Source organism: Heptranchias perlo, chromosome 2 (assembly GCF_035084215.1).
Source record: "Heptranchias perlo isolate sHepPer1 chromosome 2, sHepPer1.hap1, whole genome shotgun sequence".
Classification (NCBI taxonomy): Eukaryota; Metazoa; Chordata; class Chondrichthyes; order Hexanchiformes; family Hexanchidae; genus Heptranchias; species Heptranchias perlo.
Genome location: NC_090326.1, coordinates 135,629,191 through 135,649,509, shown reverse-complemented (window position 1 = coordinate 135,649,509; position 20,319 = coordinate 135,629,191). Strand labels below are relative to the sequence as shown.

The 20,319-nt window shown below is 44.1% G+C and overlaps 1 protein-coding gene across 1 annotated transcript in view; it reads right to left on the bottom strand.

Annotated features, from left to right (window-relative positions):
- Positions 1-20,319, bottom strand: part of mtpap (mitochondrial poly(A) polymerase) — a 65,967-nt gene that overhangs the window by 19,859 nt on the left and 25,789 nt on the right. The window contains exon 5 of the mRNA XM_068007270.1: positions 780-991. Within this exon, the coding sequence (XP_067863371.1) occupies positions 780-991 (212 nt within the window). The remainder of the gene's footprint in view (positions 1-779; positions 992-20,319) is intronic.

The following is a 20,319-nucleotide window of genomic DNA, read 5'->3' as shown; positions in this document are numbered from 1 at the left end:
TAAATATAGATTCCAGATATCTCTTACCAAAATTAGATTTCAAAAATCAATAGATTAAAAAAAAATAACTTGCATTTATATAGTGCCTCTCATGACCTCAGGGCATCCCAAAGCACTTCATAGCCAATGAAGTATTTTTGAAGTGTAGTCACTGTTGCATATTTTCTGCATTCCTATACATCCTGGGAAAGTGTAGGGAAATGCAGCAATATAGCTGCACAGCAAGGTCCCACAAACAGTGATGTTGGTTGAGGTATAAGTATTGACCAGGACAGCAGGAGAACTTATGTGATCTTCTTCCAATAGTGCCAGGGGATCCTTTACGACCAACTGAGAGAGCAGACAGAGACCTCTGACGAGATTGTGCTCAAGTCTCTGGATTGTGGCTTGAACTCACGGCCTTATGACTCAGAGGTGCTAAACCAAGACTGACACCTTGGCTGAGGTGTAGCATTCTCACCTCTAAGGAAATGAGAATCCATGTGCTACACTGATAAATAAGAGCAGTAGCTTAAAAGTAATTTTAATAAAATGAAAACTCCTTTCTTACTCTATTTCAGATTCACATCCAAGTTCCATACATATCTTTCAAAATGGACATCTACAATGATCTATTTGCAATGATCATATTAACCAATAGGGTGATACAGTTGTGAGTCTCACCCAACGCAGGTTCCTAATAGTTCGTCCTGGTAGGGGCTATTTTGGATGTTCATTTTCTTTTTCGCACAGTAAGAGCCATATGGTAATACACATAAATTGATTTTGGTGTTCCTCACCTATTATTGGCAGTGAGGTCACACTGAAATCCTGAAGGCTGATGAGAAAACCGCACCAACGGGCAACGAGCATTAAGTATCTTCTGCAATCCTGTACATCCTGGGGCAAACTGATCAATGCATTCCCCGATCACTGAAAGGGTGCTTTGTGTTGCCACCCGCTCTGATGGCACCCTTTTTGTTTGGTATTCCATGGAGAAGCCACTTCCTGTCTAAAGAAAAAAGAAACTAGTAAGCACATAACACTAATATAAAACCAGAAAATGCTGGAGAAGCTCAGCAAGTCAGGCAGCATCTGTGGAGAAAGAAACAGAATTAACGTTTCAAGTCGAAGACCTTTCATCAGAACTGGAAGATGTGAAAAGAGTTAAAGTTTTTAAGCAAGTACAGAGCCGGGGAAAAGGGAGGGGAGGAAAGAACAAAAGGAAAGGTCTGTGATGGGGTACATTGCACGAGTGAGTAAATAACAAAAGGGATGATGGTGCAAGGCAAGGAAGGTGGCAATGGGACAGTTTAAGAAACAAAAGATTGATTAGGACTGGCTGTAAATGGCAGCAGCAGAACCATTACCAGCACTAGCTGACCGAAAAAATGGGTGCAGTGGTTATGATCTGAAGTTACTGAAATCAGTGTTGAGTCCGGAAGGTTGTAAAGTGCCTAAACGAAAGATGAGATGCTGTTCCTCGAGCTTACGTTGAGCTTTATTGGAACAGTGTAAGAGGCCGAGGACAAAGAGTGGGAAGGGGAATTAAAATAGCAAGCGACTGGGAGGTCAGGGTCACGCTTGCGGATAGAGCGGAGGTGTTCAGCAAAGCGATCACCCAATTTGCATTTGGTCTCCCCAATGTAGAGGAGAGCACATTGTGTGCAGCAGATATCGTATGCTAATCTGAAGGAATTCACCTGGAAGGAGTGTTTGGGGCCCTGGACGGTGGAAAGGGAGGTGGTGAAGAGGCAGGTGTTGCATCTCCTGTGCTCGCATGGGAAGGTGCCGTGGGGAGGAGAGTGGGTGTTGGAGAGTGGGTGTTGGAAGAGTGGACCAGGGTGTCACGAGGGACTGGTCCCTTCGGAATGCTGAAAGGGGAGATGAGGGGAAGATCTGTTTGGTGGTGGGATAGCGCTGGAGGTGGCGGAAATGGTGGAGGATGATACGTTGAATGTGGAGGCTGGAGGGGTGGAAGGTGAGGATAAGGGGGACCCCTGTCATGGTTCTGGGAGGGAAGGGAAGGGATGAGGGCAGAAGTGCGGGAAATAGGATGGACACGGTTGAGGGCCCTGTCAACTACAGTGGAGGGGCATCCTTGGTTGTGGTAAAAAAGGAAGACCGGTCGGAAGCACTGGTGCAGAAGATGGTATCATCAGAGCAGATGCGATGGAGATGGAGAAACTGGGAGAAGTGAATAGAGTCCTTACAGGAAGCGGAGGGGTCTGACTCATCCCTTCCCTTCCTCGACTTCTCTATCTCCATTTCTGGGGATAGGCTGTCAACCAATATCTATTATAAACCCACAGCTACCTTGATTACACTTCCTCCCATCCCTTTTTTGTGAGGGAATGGAGGGAACACAGGAGAAAGGACTGAATAAAGTCGGTGAGCTTTTTCCAAAATATCAAAGGAATCATAGGATTCTAAAATATCAGACTGATGCATCAGCACGATAAAAATTCCAAATTCATAAGTCAACTTTGATGAACTGCCACCTATCTCATACACTTGCTTTAATGAACAATAATAGGACTAAATCTTCCTGAGCTGCTTACTGGTTCTGTAAACACCTAAAGAAAATGTAAGGTGGATAGTACATTGTCAGTGTACAAGATGTTGTACTTTTTACCAGGATGATTTAAAACTATTTATTTTAATAAAATTTATTTTTTTGCAGAATAAAAGACGCTCCAACAATAACAAAAACAAATCCTAATTTAAACAAAAGAAAGGAGGTGGATATCAGATCAAGGTACCCCACCCTTGCGAAAAACATGTAATGCTGGCCCTTCAGACATTGACCGATGTAGTGTGGGATCTTTATGTTATAATAAGCACTGATATGCCATTGTACAGATGGAGCTTAATGATGCAATAAATCATCTTTGAATAAAGTCACAACACATCATGTGGTCACAAACCTTGTGATAATAAAGCCTGCAACATTAAGAAAGCAGAAAACATTCAAGATATTTTCAGTGATGCTTCACCAATAGCCTCAGAAAATACAAAGTTACCAAGTGGTGCAATACTAGGAAGGACCAGGTAGGCCCTCTGTGCTGTGAGCGCTGGTCCCTTTTGAAACAGTGCTAAAACATGTCTGTTAGAATGGGGTAGAGATTAAAACTGCCCTAGTTTCCTCCTCTTGACCGACATCCTGCAATCCATGTTGGAACAGTACATGGACATCAATGGAGACAAGATTGAGCATGGCTGTGATGATCCCGTAATCACAAATAAAACTCAAAGGGATGCATGGCCAATTGAATAAAGTATTCCAGGAAGAGAGAGACTTCAAAAAAGGAAGCTTAAAAGGAAGAAAACCGGAGAAACAAGATTGTATTATAATAAGACCTGTTAACTATTCATAGGAAGGAGTTAGGATATCAGGTTTTATGAGTTTGTTCAATTGTAGAAAATATTTATCCTAAATGATAAAATTACAAGAGCTCATATAACCTCACCCAGTCAGAACAACCACAGCAGCTTATTTGCATGGTTTTCTATAGTTGTAAACAGTTTCTTTTAGTCTTGCCTCTTATTTTGAATTTATAGTCTTTATAAGAAATGTAATCCTAATTTCAGTCTAGTCTTGTGTTCCAATTTTAAATCCTATTTTAGTTTTAGTAGAGTTTTGCTTTCCATATTTTATTTGTCTCCAATTTTTTTTTCAAAATTTATTTTTAAAGTGTTATAATTGTTATTTTGCTTCTCACACAATGTACACAAAATGTTAAGTAATAATTACCCTAAACATTCACTCTCTTCACCACCGGCACACTGTGGCTGCAGTGTGTACCATCCACACGATGCACTGCAGCAACTCGCCAAGACTTCTTTGACAGCACCTCCCAAACCCGCGACCTCTACCACCTAGAAGGACAAGGGCAGCAGCACATGGGAACAACACCACCTGCATGTTCCCCTCCAAGTCACACACCATCCCGACTTGGAAATATATCGCCGTTCCTTCATCATCGCTGGGTCAAAATCCTGGAACTCCCTACCTAACAGCACTGTGGGAGAACCTTCACCCCACGGACCGCAGCGGTTCAAGAAGGCGGCTCACCACCACCTTCTCGAGGGCAATTAGGGATGGGCAATAAATGCTGGCCTTGCCAGCGACGCCTACATCCCATGAACAAATTTTTAAAAATTGTTGCTTGAACGAAAATGAGATTTTATTCATCTGTTTCGATATCCAGCAACCATTCCTGAAGTTGTGAACTATTGACCTTTGTTGTTTTAGTCCTACAAATCATATTAACTTTAGATTCAGTCACATCTCTATTTTAAATTTTAGTCTTTTAGTTATAATCTTTATAGAATATTTAGGGTTATTATTTCCCCCCCCCACAAAAATATAATAAATGTCAGCAATGAATATTTTTGATGATGTAAACTCTGGTTGTAAATAGATAGCACATTTTGCTCAGTCTGAAATTCATTTCACTGCTTTTATTTTTCTGCAAGCAAATTTGCAGTCTGTGCATTAACCTTATTTTGAAAATAAGGAATATCCCAAAACACAAGAGGTTTTATTTAAAAGAATATTAATCATTACTGCTTTCAATAATTCATTTTGTAATGCAGTAATTACTCTAAAGTTCATTAAAAGAGTTATTCTTGGGTCCTCGATGGCTCAGCTGTTTATGACAGTAAGTAGCAGCTGAACCACAGAGACTGGAATAGTCCCAAGTTCCATCCCCTAAACAAGCAGAAATTACACTTTCAAATAACTCTCAAAAGGGACAGTTTAATTATATTTATCTATTTTAATACCACCAGTTGGTCAACTTCTTTTAGACCAAATGATACAAAAATTGCTAAATTTTGTTTCAAGTTTCTATTAAGCACAATGTCTTGAAACTATTTTTAAAATGTCAAGAGATGCCAACAATAACATGCAGCAAAAATGTGAACTATTTAAAAGGCTGAAGAGGTTTCTGATATCACAGCATACAATTCTGTGACATTTGGCAAAATAACTCGAACATAGATTTCACTTGTATTATGTGAAGATGTGCTGATTCATAGCATTAGTGTTTGATTTTGTCAAGGCTTCAGAGCTCATTAACCCTCAAGCTACCAATCATTATTCATTTTCAAAATAGCTAAATTTTGTTCTTGCCTTTGCCTTCTGGAACACAATGTATTACAAGTCCAGTGGGGTGGTTTACCCTCAAATATTTACAAAAGATCCACAAGTGTTATCGTGGGAGCATCCTAAAGTCATATTTTGGTGAGAAATAACAACTCAACTGAGTACCTCACACAGATGTATTTTAAACCATTCCACAGCCACCCTGGAAGACATTACCTTAATTCTATCACCAGGAGCCACTATTTATACCTTTATGTAGCATGTAAAAGTAACTGAACTGCTCTGGCACTTACACCATTGTCTTTTGAGACAGACAGTTGCCAAATATTATATATATTGCTTTTTCATACCTCAAAGCATTTCAGGTGCACTGAGTATTATGTATGATGTGGAGATGCCGGTGATGGACTGGGGTTGACAATTGTAAACAATTTTACAACACCAAGTTATAGTCCAGCAATTTTATTTTAAATTCACAAGCTTTCGGAGGCTTCCTCCTTCCTCAGGTAAATGTTCCTGAGGAAGGAGGAAGCCTCCGAAAGCTTGTGAATTTAAAATAAAATTGCTGGACTATAACTTGGTGCTGTAAAATTGTTTACGAGTATTATGTAGGCAAATGTGGCAGACATTTTGTGCTAGCAACATTCCACTAATAGCAAAGAGATAAACAATCTATATTTTTTGGTAGCGGTAGAGGGCCAAGATTAAATGCACCCCCGTCCCCATAAAATCAAAATGGTAAGTCAGCTAATGTTGATTTACAGACTGAAGAAAATGTATTCAGAAACATGTCACCTAGGCTCCTTTCCATATCACGTCTTGGGACAATGAACCCCACTGCAGTGAACTGATGTCATTTAAATTGTGAGTATAAAGGCTAGCTCATTCTTTATATATATCCTTGTACGTTTTCCATATCTAGAGAACGTTCATCAATAATAATACAATAAATGTTGGTATAACGTGTGAAAATAAAAATAAATTTGATTAAAAAGAGGTAAAACAGTAAAAATAGTTTATACATTTTAAAAATAACTCTAAAGCATAGAAAACTAAGAGTGAGAAAAAGCCTCTCTCAAATTTTCCTTTACATTTTCTAAGACTTCTTTTGTTATCTTCAGTTGCCTTTTGTAGGACTCCCAATCCTCCCTATTTTTAGTTTGCATGTACCATTTAAGGTATGGAATTTGTGCAATATGCACTTGGGGTGAACATTCTCTCCAAATCATGAGTTATGTATCTGAAGTATTAATTGTACTGTGTGTAAATCCTCTAAATACTCAAATCCTTACACCGTTTAAGGGTTTCGTGAGCACAGATCTGACTTAATCCACTGCCACTGACTTACTTCCCATTGGCCACTCATGCTTATAAGCTATTTTCTATTGGTCAGCTCCAGTCATGACCTAGGGTCCATAATGATCTTCCACTCTTAGGCAGAATGTGGAAAATTGCCCAGGTATGTCCTGTCCACAAAAAGGACAAATCCAATCCGGCCAATTACCACCCCATCAGTCTATTCTCAATCAGCAAAGTGATGGAAGGTGTCGTCGACAGTGCTATCAAGCGGCACTCACTCACCAATAACCCACTCACCGATGCTTAGTTTGGGTTCCACCAGGACCACTCGGCTCCAGACCTCATTACAGCCTTGGTCCAAACATTGACAAAAGAGCTGAATTCCGGAGGTGAGGGAGAGTGACTGCCCTTGACATCAAGGCAGCATTTGACAGAGTGTGGCACCAAGGAGCCCTAGTAAAATTGAAGTCAATGGGAATCAGGGGGATAACTCTCCAGTGGCTGGAGTCATACCTAGCACAAAGGAAGATGGTAGTGGTTGTTGGAGGCCAATCATCTCAGCTCCATCTCAGCAGGAGTTCCTCAAGGCAGTGTCCTAGGCCCAACCATCTTCAGCTGCTTCATCAATGACCTTCCCTCCATCATAAGGTCAGAAATGGGGATGTTCGCTGATGATTGCACAGTGTTCAGTTCCATTCGCAACCCCTCAGATAATGAAGCAGTCCGAGCCCGCATGCAGCAAGACTTGGACAACATCCAGGCTTGGACTGATAAGTGGCAAGTAACATTCGTGCCAGACAAGTGCCAGGCAATGACCATCTCCAACAAGAGAGTCTAACCACCTCCCCATGACATTCAACGGCATTACCATCGCCAAATCCCCCACCATCAACATCCTGGGGGTCACCATTGACCAGAAACTTAACTGGACCAGCCACATAAATACTGCGGCTACAAGAGCAGGTCAGAGGCTGGGTATTCTGTGGCGAGTGACTCACCTCCTGACTCCCCAAAGCCTTTCCACCATCTACAAGGCACAAGTCAGGAGTGTGATGGAATACTCTGCACTTGCCTGGATTAGTGCAGCTCCAACAACACTCAAGAAGCTCGACACCATCCAGGACAAAGCAGCCCGCTTCATTGGCACCCCATCCACCACCCTAAACATTCACCCCCTTCACCACCGGTGCACTGTGGCTGCAGTGTGTACCATCCACAGGATGCACTGCAGCAACTCGCCAAGGCTTCTTCGACAGCACCTCCCAAACCCGCGACCTCTACCACCGAGAAGGACAAGAGCAGCAGGGACATGGGAACAGCACCACCTGCATGTTCCCCTCCAAGTCACACACCATCCCGACTTGGAAATATATAGCCGTTCCTTCATCGTCGCTGGGTCAAAATCCTGGAACTCCCTTCCAACAGCACTTTGGGAGAACCTTCACCACACGGACTGCAGCGGTTCAAGAAGGCAGCTCACCATCACCTTCTCAAGGGCAATTAGGGATGGGCAATAAATGCCGGCCTCGCCAGCGACGCCCACATCCCATGAACGAATAAAAAAAAAGCTGGATTGCATGCAACCCCTGAATGTATCGCCTACAACTCTGAAAGGGAATAGTGACTGAGGTCAGAGAAGAGCAGTCTGTGCATCAAGTGACAACAGCAGACCTCAGAGCAATCAATGAGCAACTGCAAACCGAGCACCTCCAGCCTCCCAATATGTGTACATCAGTAGAGGTTCAACTAAAGAGCAGGAAAAAAATTACTGATTGTATATTATTGTGTGACCGGACAAAGTCTGCTACAATGGATAACAAAACTTTGTACTTGTACCTTCACCTTCACATACTGCGTATTTCCTCAAAGCTCATGGGCAGGGAGGTCCTGGTGAATGCCTGAAGAAATGCTGGCTTGAAAATAATTTTTTTGAAATATTAATATGTCAATTGCAAGCAAAATCATAGATTGAACAGCTACAATGTGAGAGGGAAAACATCATGCTGAATAAACCCCAATTTTCATAGAAGTATTGTGTTTTAAATACAATTACATCTTGTTATTCAATGCCACCAAGTCTTTTTATAAATTTTAAGTGTTTTACTGAGCAAAATTAAGAACTTTTCTCCTCTAGTTGCAATAGTTAAATGAAGTAACCTGTTCAGGATGGGTTTGCTCTATATGGTTGGAAAATGCAGTGTTTTTACATTTCCTCATTTTGCTTTATCGAACAACTGGGGAAAGAGGTCAGTTTTTTTTGTAGCAGTTTTGGGGGGGAGGGGGGGGAGGGGAGGAGAAGAGTTGCACTCTTACAAGGTTTAAGAATCCTGACTCTATACTTTATTAACATATTTATTTAATTTGCAGCAATCTACAGCACAAGTTTGCAGCTGCTACTTGTAATTCTTCAAAATAGTTCCATCTAAATAGCTCCTTATGATTATATACATTTTAGTTTTGTACCAAAGGGAATTTTTAATATGTGCAAAAGTATGCACAGTAAGTAGTGAAGCAGAATGCTGTAATAATACTACTTTACGTCTTTAAAAAATTGTATTTTCTTCACTTTTTGGCAGCTGAATTATCCAACTAACTAACAATTAATGAAGTCTTAATTTTCCACTAACTTTCCTCTATTTTGTTCACAGACAAAATCAAATTAGTAACTACTTTCTTGCTACTACAATGGTCAGTGCTTCTCTGAACCTTCCTCTTTTCTTCTTTCTGAACTCCAAATATACGTTCCCATGTGCTTGTCTTTCTTCCTACACCCCTGTTGTGTTGAAAACAATCATCCCTATATCAAATCATTCATTTCTAGGTCTTCAAAAAAATGTGGGACTTCTTACTCCTCTCAACTTTCCTTACTCCTACAATGACATAGAATTTATAGCACAGAAACAGGCCATTCGGCCCAACTGGTTTATGCCAGTGTTTATGCTCCACACAAGCCTCCTCCCACCCTTCTTCATCTAACTATTAGCGTAGCCTTCTAGTCCTTTCCCTCTCATGTGTTGATCTAGCTTTCACTTTATTGCATCTATGCTATTCGCCTCAACTACTCCAAGTGGTAGCGAGTTCCACATTCTTACCACTCTCTGGGTAAAGAAGTTTCTCTTGAATTCCTTATTGAATTTATTAGTGACTATCTTATATTTATGATCTCTAGTTTTGGATTCCCCCACAAGTGGAAACATTTTCTCTACATCCCTCATCTGCAGGTTCTAAATCCCAATTTTTGTGTTGCCTACTTTCTGACTTATCTTGCCTTTTCTTTCATTCTTTTCAATCTTGATGGTGTCCTGCACTATGGCCTTGGCCCTTCACCATTGATCCCACAAACCCTTAACTTGATCAGTGTTTTGTGACACTTCATCTAATGCTTTCTGATAGCCAAGATATATAATTCCAATCTGAATTTGTTCATTCACTAATTACATTTTTAAGAAAATCCCAGTGCATTTGTTAGGCAGGCCCTCTTGTACAGTTTTTATTTATTACTACTCTTTATTTTAATAGGTGGACCAGAATGGATTCAATAACCCTATGCCTAAGTCACAGAAATGTTCTGCAGGCCACATTACTGCCCTGGAATGCAGAAATGGAACTGAATTTAGATTTTTTTAAAAATGAAGTGCAGCTGCAGTGTTGCTGTATAGATATGGTCCCACAGCAAATAATATGCTGTACCACAGCAATGAAGATGCTGCAAGGTCTTGAAACTGTCCAAACTATGCCCAGAATTATCTGTCTGTGACAGATAAGCCCTGACTCTGGCTGGTTTTCCTCTATTTCTCTCAGTCTACAAGAAATTCCAGTACTTGCTGGAACAACGTTGTGCAATGCCTCGAGACATAATTCTGGCAAGTCAATGCCCAGTTAAAGACATATCCGATTGTATGACTGCCCGACAATGACAGCTACAATGGATGACAAAACTTTGTACTCATGCCTTCGCATACTACTTATTTTCTCAAAGCGCGTGGACAGGGAGGTCATAGAGTCATAGAGTCATAGAGTTATACAGCACGGATAGAGGCCCTTCGGCCCATCGTGTCCGCGCCGGCCATCAGCCCTGTCTACTCTAATCCCATATTCCAGCATTTGGTCCGTAGCCTTGTATGCTATGGCATTTCAAGTGCTCATCCAAATGCTTCTTGAATGTTGTGAGGGTTCCTGCCTCCACAACCCTTTCAGGCAGTGAGTTCCAGACTCCAACCACCCTCTGGGTGAAAAAGTTCTTTCTCAAATCCCCTCTAAACCTCCCGCCTTTTACCTTGAATCTATGTCCCCTTGTTATAGTACCCTCAACGAGGTGAATGGCTGAGGAAATGGCTTCTCAAATTCATTTAGGAGCCTAAAAATCCTTTCTGGGATTTCTGAGACAGTAAGAATGCATGCCATGTACAAATCTCTATGGAAGGTTCCATCTCTCAGGTGTTGGCTGGACCATTCTGTGTCATCATCTGATAACTGAAGGGGTCAACATAACCCCTGGTCTTGTCACTCATTGGGAACCTCCTCCCTCGGAGAATATCAGTATTATTCCAAAGGGAACAAATCACAGAGAGCCTTGCAGAGATTTTAAAGTGCGTATGCATATTCTGAAGGATGTTAAAGCCAACACTGATTAGGAAGCCTAAGGGGGCCATGGGATGTTATTTACAATTGGAAGGTAGAAGGAGAGGGACGTTATTTGGCTGATTTTTTTTTTAATTCGTTCACGGGATGTGGGCGTCGCTGGCAAGGCCGGCATTTATTGCCCATCCCTAATTGCCCTCAAGAAGGTGGTGGTGAGCCGCCTTCTTGAACCGCTGCAGTTCGTGTGGTGACGGTTCTCCCACAGTGCTGTTAGGGAGTTCCAGGATTTTGACCCAGCGACAATGAAGGAACGGCGATATATTTCCAAGTCGGGATGGTGTGTGACTTGGAGGGGAACGTGCAGGTGGTGTTGTTCCCATGCGCCTGCTGCTCTTGTCCTTCTAGGTGGTAGAGGTCGCGGGTTTGGGAGGTGCTGTCGAAGAAGCCTTGGCGAGTTGCTGCAGTGCATCCTGTGGATGGTACACACTGCAGCCACAGTGCGCCGGTGGTGAAAGGAGTGAATGTTTAGGGTGGTGGATGGGGTGCCAATTAAGCGGGCTGCTTTATCTTGGATGGTGTCGAGCTTCTTGAGTGTTGTTGGAGCTGCACTCATCCAGGCAAGTGGAGAGTATTCCATCACACTCCTGACTTGTGCCTTGCAGATGGTGGAAAGGCTTTGGGGAGTCAGGAGGTGATTCCATAAGCAACGGGTGTGAGTGGCCGATACCCAGGTTTTTTTTTAATCCTTTGCATCATAGGGATATACTTGCCTTCCACGTTCTTTAGAATGACCTTAAAAGGATCATTTTTCCTTTTGTTTTATTTTCTACTTCGATTTTCTGCTTAATTTTCCAGAGAGCTTTTCCTATAGCTCCAAAATATACTGACCTACTTCTAAATTATTAAATCAACGTGGACTGCTAACCACTAAATCTAATCTAGCTCTCCTCTGTAAGGCTCTCTACACGACGTATTAAGAACACAAGTTGCAGGCGCAAATAACCACATGGGAATATGATGTAGTGGCAATAACAGAGACCTAGCTCAAAAAAGGGCAGGATTGGGTACTAAATATTCCTGGAGACAAGGTGTTCAGGAAAGATAGGGAAGGAAAAAAAGGAGGGGAGCTAGAAGTATTGATTAAGGAGAACATTGCAGCGCTGGAGAGAGAGGATGTCCTGGAAGGGTCAAGGACAGAATCTATTTGGTTAGAGCTAAGAAACAACAGAGGCGCCATTACATTACTGGGTGTATTCTATAGGCCACTAGTGGGAAGGATATAGAGGAGCAAATTTGCAAGAAATTACAAAGAAGTACAAGAACTATAAGGTAGTGATAATAGGGGACTTCATCTATCCTAATATAGACTGAATTAGTAATAGTGTAAAGAGCGAAGAGGGGGAGGAAATTCTGAAGTGCGTTCAGGAGAACTTTCTTAATCAGTATGTTTCTGGCCCAACGAGGAAGGAGACATTGCTGGATCTGGTTCTGGGGAATGAGATGGGTCAAGTGGAGCAAGAGTCAGTGGGGGAACATTTAGGGAAAAGTGATTATAGTATCATAAGGTTTGGATTAGTTATGGAAAAGGACAAGAAGCAATCTAGAGTAAAAATACTTAATTGGAGGAGGGCCAATTTCAGTGGGATGAGAACCGATCTGGCCTGGATAAATAGGAATCAAAGATTGGCAGGCAAAACAGTAATCGAACAATGGGCAGCCTTTAAAGAGGCGATGGGTTGGGTACAGTCTAGGTACATTCCCACGAAGGGGAAAGGTAGGGCAACCAACGCCAGAGCTCCTTGGATGACGAAAGAGATAGAGAGTAAGATGAGGCAGAAAATGGGGGCGTATGAAGGATGTCAGGTTGATAATATAGGCGAAAACCAGGCTGAATATAGAAAGTTCACAGGAAAAGTGAAATAGGAAATAAGAGGGGCAAAGAGTACAAGAATAGACTGGCGGTAATATAAAAGGGAATCCAAAAGTTTTCGATAGGCATATAAATAGTAAACGGTTAGGAAGAGGAGGGGTGGAGCCGATTAGGGACCAAAAAGGAGATCTATGCATGGAGGCAGAGAGCATTGCTGAGGTACTAAATGAAAACTTTGCATCTGTCTTTAACAGGAAAATGCTGCCAAATTCACAGTAAAAGAGGAGGTAGTTGAGATATTGGATGGGCTAAAAATTGATAAAGAGGAGGTACTAGAAAGGCTGGCTGTGCTTAAAGTAGATAAGTCACCCGGTCCTGATGGGATGCATTCTAGGTTGCTGAGGAAGTAAGGGTGGACAATGCAGAAGTGCTGGCCATTCTCATCCAATCCTCCTTAGATATGGGGGTGGTGCCATAGGACTGAAAAATTGCAAATGTTACACCCTTGTTCAAAAAAGGGTGTAAGGATAAACCCAGCAACTACAGGCCAGTCAGTTTTACCTCGATGGTGGGGAAACTATTAGAAACAATAATCCGGAACAAAATTAATAGTCACTTGGACAAGTGTGGATTAATAAAGGAAAGCTAGCACGGATTTGTTCCCGGCAAATCGTGTTTACTTAACTTGATTGAGTTTTTTGATGAGGTAACAGAGGGTTGATAAGGGCAATGTGGTTGATGTGTATATGGACTTTCAAAAGGTGTTTGATAAAGTGCCACATAATAGGCTTGTCAGCTAAGTTGAAGCCCATGGAATAAAATGGGCAGTGGAAGCATAGATACGAAATTGGCTAAGTGACAGGAAACAGAGAGTAGTGGTAAACAGTTGTTTTTTGGACTAGAGGGAGGTGTACAGTGGTGTTCCCCAGGGGTCGGTACTAGGATCACTTTTTTTAATATATATTAATGACATGGACTTGGGTGTACAGGACACAATTTCAAAATCTGTAGATGACACAAAACTTGGAAGTGCAGTAAACAGAGAGGAGGATAGTAATAGACTTCATGGGGTCAATTTTCGATGGCCGAGCGGGTGCGTTCATGGTGGGGGGCTGCTAAAATTGAGGATTCCCGGGGCGGGTCCGGAGCCCGGCTCCAACCCGGCCACTTCCAGGTTCCCCAATGACGCACTTAGATACGCGCGCAGCCCCCGCATGCGGGACTCCCAACGGCAATTAAAGCCGGTGGGATCCCACTTAAGTACATTGTTCAGGTCGTTTGCAGACCTGATTTGGAGGATATTTTAGGAGGGGTGGGATTTTCATGTCAACAGATCGTGTTTCCCGTGCTGGGGGAAACACTCCCAGTTGAAAAAGATGTGTTGCAGCCACCAGCCTGTGGGAGCTGCAAAGATCCATTTGACAGGTTTGGGGGGTGGGGGGGGGGAAGCGGGGGGAGACCCTAACTCATTGCAGGAGGCCATTCTGTCACTTTGGACAAAGTTTGGCCTGCACCATCCTCCTCCTAACACAAAAATTCACCAACATGGAACCTCAACTCCGGTGTGCAGACACATTTACCCACCTTGCAGACCCCCTCAAATGTACATCTTCCAGATGGGGGCAGCCATAGCTGCAGTCATGACCTCCTCGGAGGACGAACAGCATCACCAGCCTCGCCAGCCACCTCAGTCTTGTGGAGTTCCACAACACAATGCTGTGACACATCCACCTGCACAGCAGGAGGGAGGGCAACCGTAGAGAGAGATGCGTCGCAGAGGGCACTACCCTCGCCACAGGGTCTACAGACCGAGGCTCAGCTTCCTGGATCTCTCTGCGGAGCAGTGCACACAGAGGCTCAGAGTCACTCGACATGTAGTCGTGGACATCTGCAGCCTCCGTGATGCCGAGCTGCTCCTGGCTGGCCCGAGCACCATCTTCTTACCTGTCGTTGACAAAGTCACCACTGCCCTCAACATCTTCTCCTCCGCATCCTTCCAGGGTGCCACCGGGGACATCGCCGGCGTCTCTCAGTTGTCTGCATAAAAGAGCCCTGCAAATACACCTACACCCATTCTGCAGTAACCCAATGGGTTGTATCAGGTGTGGGTCTTCATGGTGATCCTCAGGAAAGGGAACTATTGCATAAACCAGACAAGATTTGCAAAGACGTGGCAGTAGTGGTGATAACAAAATTTGATGTGGTTGGCAAAGCAAACAAAACTAAATGAAAAACATGACATTCCGTCATACATCCTTGTGCATCCCCTTTGTGCTCACAAAACCTTAGCATTACGTTTATGGGAACCCCTACGTGGTGCTACCCCTGTGGCTTCAGCAGAGGTAGTGGCAGGTTGCTCTTGTCCATGCCCTGACTGATGAGATGCTTTGCGCGGACGCCCTCTGGGTTTCAGTGCCCGTGAGGGCCCTTCCAAAGACTGCTCCACCTGCACCTGTGCGGGGGCAGACTCAGCCACTTGGAGAGGGGGCAGCATTGCAGGTACTGGTTGAGAGGGGGGCAACGGGTGAGACGGGGGAGCGCTTTGAGTGGTGTCCCCACTTCCATGTCCCCTGTCGCCATCATCCCTCTCCTGGCCCAGGCCCGTATCACTCCTTCCACCCTGCTGGATGACAGCTTGGAGGACTTGGGTGAAGCCTTGGAAGGCCAGTTGTAACGCATCTGTCAGCCTATTTAAGGCGGCAGAATGTTGCTCACCCTGAATCCAAACGGCCGTTGTCAGGGCCTGAATGGACTCATTGTTGAGCCGTGCTTGAAGCTCGATGGAGGCTAGCCTTCCCTCCATCGCAGACATTCCCGCACCTACCCGCGACACTATCTCAGAGATGCCTTCATGTCCCTGTGACAGTATTCCACTCATGCAGGAGTTGGACTCCTCCATTCTCTGCGCGATTGTGGAGAGTGCGTGTGGCAACTGTTCCAGTACCTCGGCAATGTGCTACTGGCCCTTGATGACTCTCCTTTTCATGGCTGGCCCCCTGGGTTCAGCATCTGGGTCCAGCTGAGCAGAGCCTGGAGAAGAGTCTTCCCACCAACGCGGACTCTCCACGGCTGCCCCTGCCACCAGGGTCTGCTCGTGCGCACATGTGCGTGATGACTCACCATGTGCAACCCCAACTAACTGACGACGGGGACCCACCGAGGTGTGTGTATCTGCGCTGGTGGATGGCTGGCTCAGATGTGACGATGCCCCCTCAGAGGCCAGCAGGTCCTCTGAAGAATCGCCCTCCGCAGTCACGGCGGTCGCAGATGGCTCTGCAAGAGAATTAAGCATGTGGACAGATGTTGAGGTGCTGCAGACGCCAAGTGATGTTAAGATCATTCGCTATCATGAGTGCTGAGTGTTAGATTTCTGTCACCAGCCGTTTGTGCGCTCCCAGTCTCGGCGTCTGCCACGGACAGGCACTCCAGCGTGTGGCTTATTTCCATTGCCTGCTGCTCCACGTCCGTTAAGACCACCTGGTGTGGCAGGCCCCCTCCGGTCCTTGCCCTCTCCCAGGCATTCCGGCATCTCTTCTCCTATCAAGGCAATTGTAAACAATTTTACAACACCAAGTTATAGTCCAGCAATTTTATTTTAAATTCACAAGCTTTCGGAGGCTACCTCCTTCCTCAGGTGAACGATGTGGAAATATCGTTCACCTGAGGAAGGAGGTAGCCTCCGAAAGCTTGTGAATTTAAAATAAAATTGCTGGACTATAACTTGGTGTTGTAAAATTGTTTACAATTGTCAACCCCAGTCCATCACCGGCATCTCCACATCATGCCTATCAAGGCAAAACACAGAGAGGCGTGATTGAATGATGGTTGCATAGTGACCCGCTGCATGCATTGGTATGGGTGGAGGTGACCGTGAGGGAGATGCATGGGAGGGTGCGTGTGAGACATAGCCATGAGATTGTATGAGGATTGGGTTGCGTGGTAGTGTTCAAATGGGAACTGGGGCGGTGAGTACGTTGAGTGGATGTGAGGAGTGATGTGAAAGCGTTGAGTTGGCAGTGCAGAAGGAATTGTGTGGTGGTGGAGGTGATGTGGAAGACGGAGTGTGGGAGAATGCGTAAGTATACTCACTTTGGCTGACCTGGTTAGGTCATTAAATCGCTTCCTGCACTGAACCCAGGTTCGGGTGACGCTGCTGCTGACCTCCTCTGCCACCTCGAGCCAGGCCTTCTTGGTGGCAGAGGCAGGCCACCTCCTCTTGTCTGATGGGAAAAACGTTTCCCTCCTCCTCCTGACCCAATCGAGTAGCACCTGGAGTGAGGAGTCAGAAAACCTTGGAGCAGCCTTGCCTCTGGCCTGTTCCATGTTGCCAATATGGTTCTTGGCTGCAGGAGGAGCACTGGAGGATTGCCCCTTTAAATAGGGCTCCTATTGCTGACAGCCTGTGATGCGGGTGCGCAGGTCTGCAACGGGAAACCCGGAAGCACGCACAAGTACCTTCAATTAGGCTGCGATCACGTGCGGAGCACCCCGAATTCACTGGGCGCGTTACCCAGTGGGATACAGACAGAGGATACAGACAGAGGATACAGACAGAGGATACAGACAGAGGATACAGACAGAGGATACAGACAGAGGATACAGACAGAGGATACAGACAGAGGATACAGACAGAGGATACAGACAGAGGATACAGACAGAGGATACAGACAGAGGATACAGACAGAGGATACAGACAGAGGATACAGACAGAGGATACAGACAGAGGATACAGACAGAGGATACAGACAGAGGATACAGACAGAGGATACAGACAGAGGATACAGACAGAGGATACAGACAGAGGATACAGACAGAGGATACAGACAGAGGATACAGACAGGGTGGTGGAATGGGCGGATACCTTGCAAATGAAATTTAACAGAGAAGTGCGACGTGATACATTTTGGCAGGAAAAATGAGGAGAGATACCAAAAACTTAATGGTACAATTCTAAAGGGGGTGCAGGAAGAGAGAGACTTGGGGGTATATGTGCACAAATCTGTGAAGGTGGCAGGACAGGTTGAGAAAGCAGTTAAAAAAGCATATGTGATCCTGGGCTTTATAAATAGAGGCATAGAGTACAAAAGCAAGGAAGTTATGTTGAACCTTTATAAAACACTGATTTGGCCACAACTGGAGTACTGTGTCCAATTCTGGGCACCGCACTTTAGAAAGGATGTGAAGGCCTTAGAGAGGGTGCAGAAAAGATTTACTAGAACAATTCCAAGGATAAGGGACTTCAGTTACATGGATAAGTTACTGGAGAAGCTGAGGTTGTCCTCCTTACAGCAAAGAAGGTTGAAAGGAGACTTGATGGCAGTGTTGAGGGGTGCTGAGTGTTGAGCATGAGGGGTTTAGATAAAGTAAATAAAGAGAAATATTCCCATTGGCAGAATGGTCGAGAACCAGAGAACACAGATTTAAGGTGAATGGCAAAGGAACCAAATGTGACATGAGGAGAAACTTCTTTACGCAGCAAGTAGTTAAGATCTGGAATGCGCGGCCTGAAAGGATGGTAGAAGTAAATTCCATCATGGCTTTCAAAAAGGAATTGGATCAGTACTTGAAGGGAAAAATGTGCAAGGCTATCGGGAAAGAGCGGAGGAATGAGACGAACTGGATTGCTCATACAAAGAGCCGGCACAGGCTCGATGGCCAAATGGCCTCCTTCAGCGCTGTAACCATCATATGATTCTATAAAGTTCAGAATGAGGAATGGTCATTTGGCCATGTATGATTATTCTATCACAAGCTTCTTCCAAAACAAACTTCATTGGCTACGGGAAAATATTTACCTATGTAACTAGAGCACGAAACCTATAAAAAAGGCTCGAGTGGGAATTCCCCAAGGTGAATAGAGAAGAAAATATTCTCGTGAGTCATTGGGGACTACTTGCTACGACAACTAATTTCAGAGATTCAGTCTCACTGCACTAAGTTTTTTTAGGGCACAGGAATGTTCTCTCCTGCATCTGAACATAGGAACAGGAGTAGGCCATTCAGCCCCTCGTGCCTGCTCTGCCATTTGATAAGATCATAGCTGATCTATGATCTAACTCCATTTACCTGCCTTTGGCCCATATCCCTTAATACCTTTGGCTGCCAAAAAGCTATCTGTCTCACATTTAAATTTAGCAATTGAGCTAGTATCAATTGCCATTTGCGGAAGAGAATTCCAAACTTCTCCCACCCTTTGTGTGTAGAAATGTTTTCTAATCTCACTCCTGAAAGGTCTGGCTCTAATTTTTAGACTGTGCCCCCTACTCCTAGAATCTCCAACCAGCAGAAATAGTTTCTCTCTATCCACCCTATCTGTTCCCCTTAATATCTTACAAACTTTGATCAGATCACCCTTAACCTTCTAAACTCTAGAGAATACAACCCCAATTTGTGTAATCTCTCCTCGTAACTTAACCCTTGAAGTCCGGGTATCATTCCAGTAAACCTACGCTGCACTCCCTCCAAGGACAATATGTCCTTCCGAAGGTGCGGTGCCCAGAACTGCTCACAGTACTCCAGGTGCGGTCTAACCAGGGTTTTGTACAGCTGCAGCATAACTTCTGCCCCCTTGTACTCTAGTCCTCTAGATATAAAGGCCAGCATTCCATTAGCCTTCTTGATTATTTTCTGCACCTGTTCATGACACTTCAATGATCTTTGTACCTGAACCCCTAAGTCCCTTTGGACATCCACTGTTTTTAACTTTTTACCATTTAGAAAGTACCCTGTTCTATCCTTTTTTGATCCAAAGTGGATGACCTCACATTTATCTACACTGAATTCCATTTGACACAGTTTTGCCCATTCACCTAATCTATCAATATCGCTTTGTAATTTTATGATTTCATCTACACTGCTTACAATGCCACCAATCTTTGTGTCATCGGCAAACTTAGATATGAGACTTTCTATGCCTTCATCTAAGTCGTTAATAAATATTGTGAATAATTGAGGCCCCAAGACAGATCCCTGCGGGACTCCACTAGTCACATCCTGCCAATGTGAGTACCTACCCATTATCCCTACTCTCTGTCACCTTTCGCTCAGCCAACTTCCTAACCAAGTCCGTACTTTTCCCTCGATTCCATGGGCTTCTATCTTAGCTAACAGTCTCTTATGTGGGACCTTATCAAATACCTTCTGGAAGTCCATATAAATAACATCCATTGATATTCCCCTGTCCACTACTTTAGTCACCGCTTCAAAAAACTCAATCAGGTTTGTCAGGCACGACCTACCTTTCACAAATCCATGCTGGCTCTCTCTGATTAACTGAAAATTCTTGAGGTGTTCAAATCACCCTATCCTTAATTATAGACTTCAGCATTTTCCCCACAACAGATGTTAGGCTAACTGGTCTATAATTCCCTGGTTTCCCTCTCTCTCCTTTCTTAAAAAGCGGAGTGACGTGCAATTTTCCAATCTAGAGGGACGGTTCCTGAATCTAGAGAACTTTGAAAGATTATAGTTAGGGCATCTG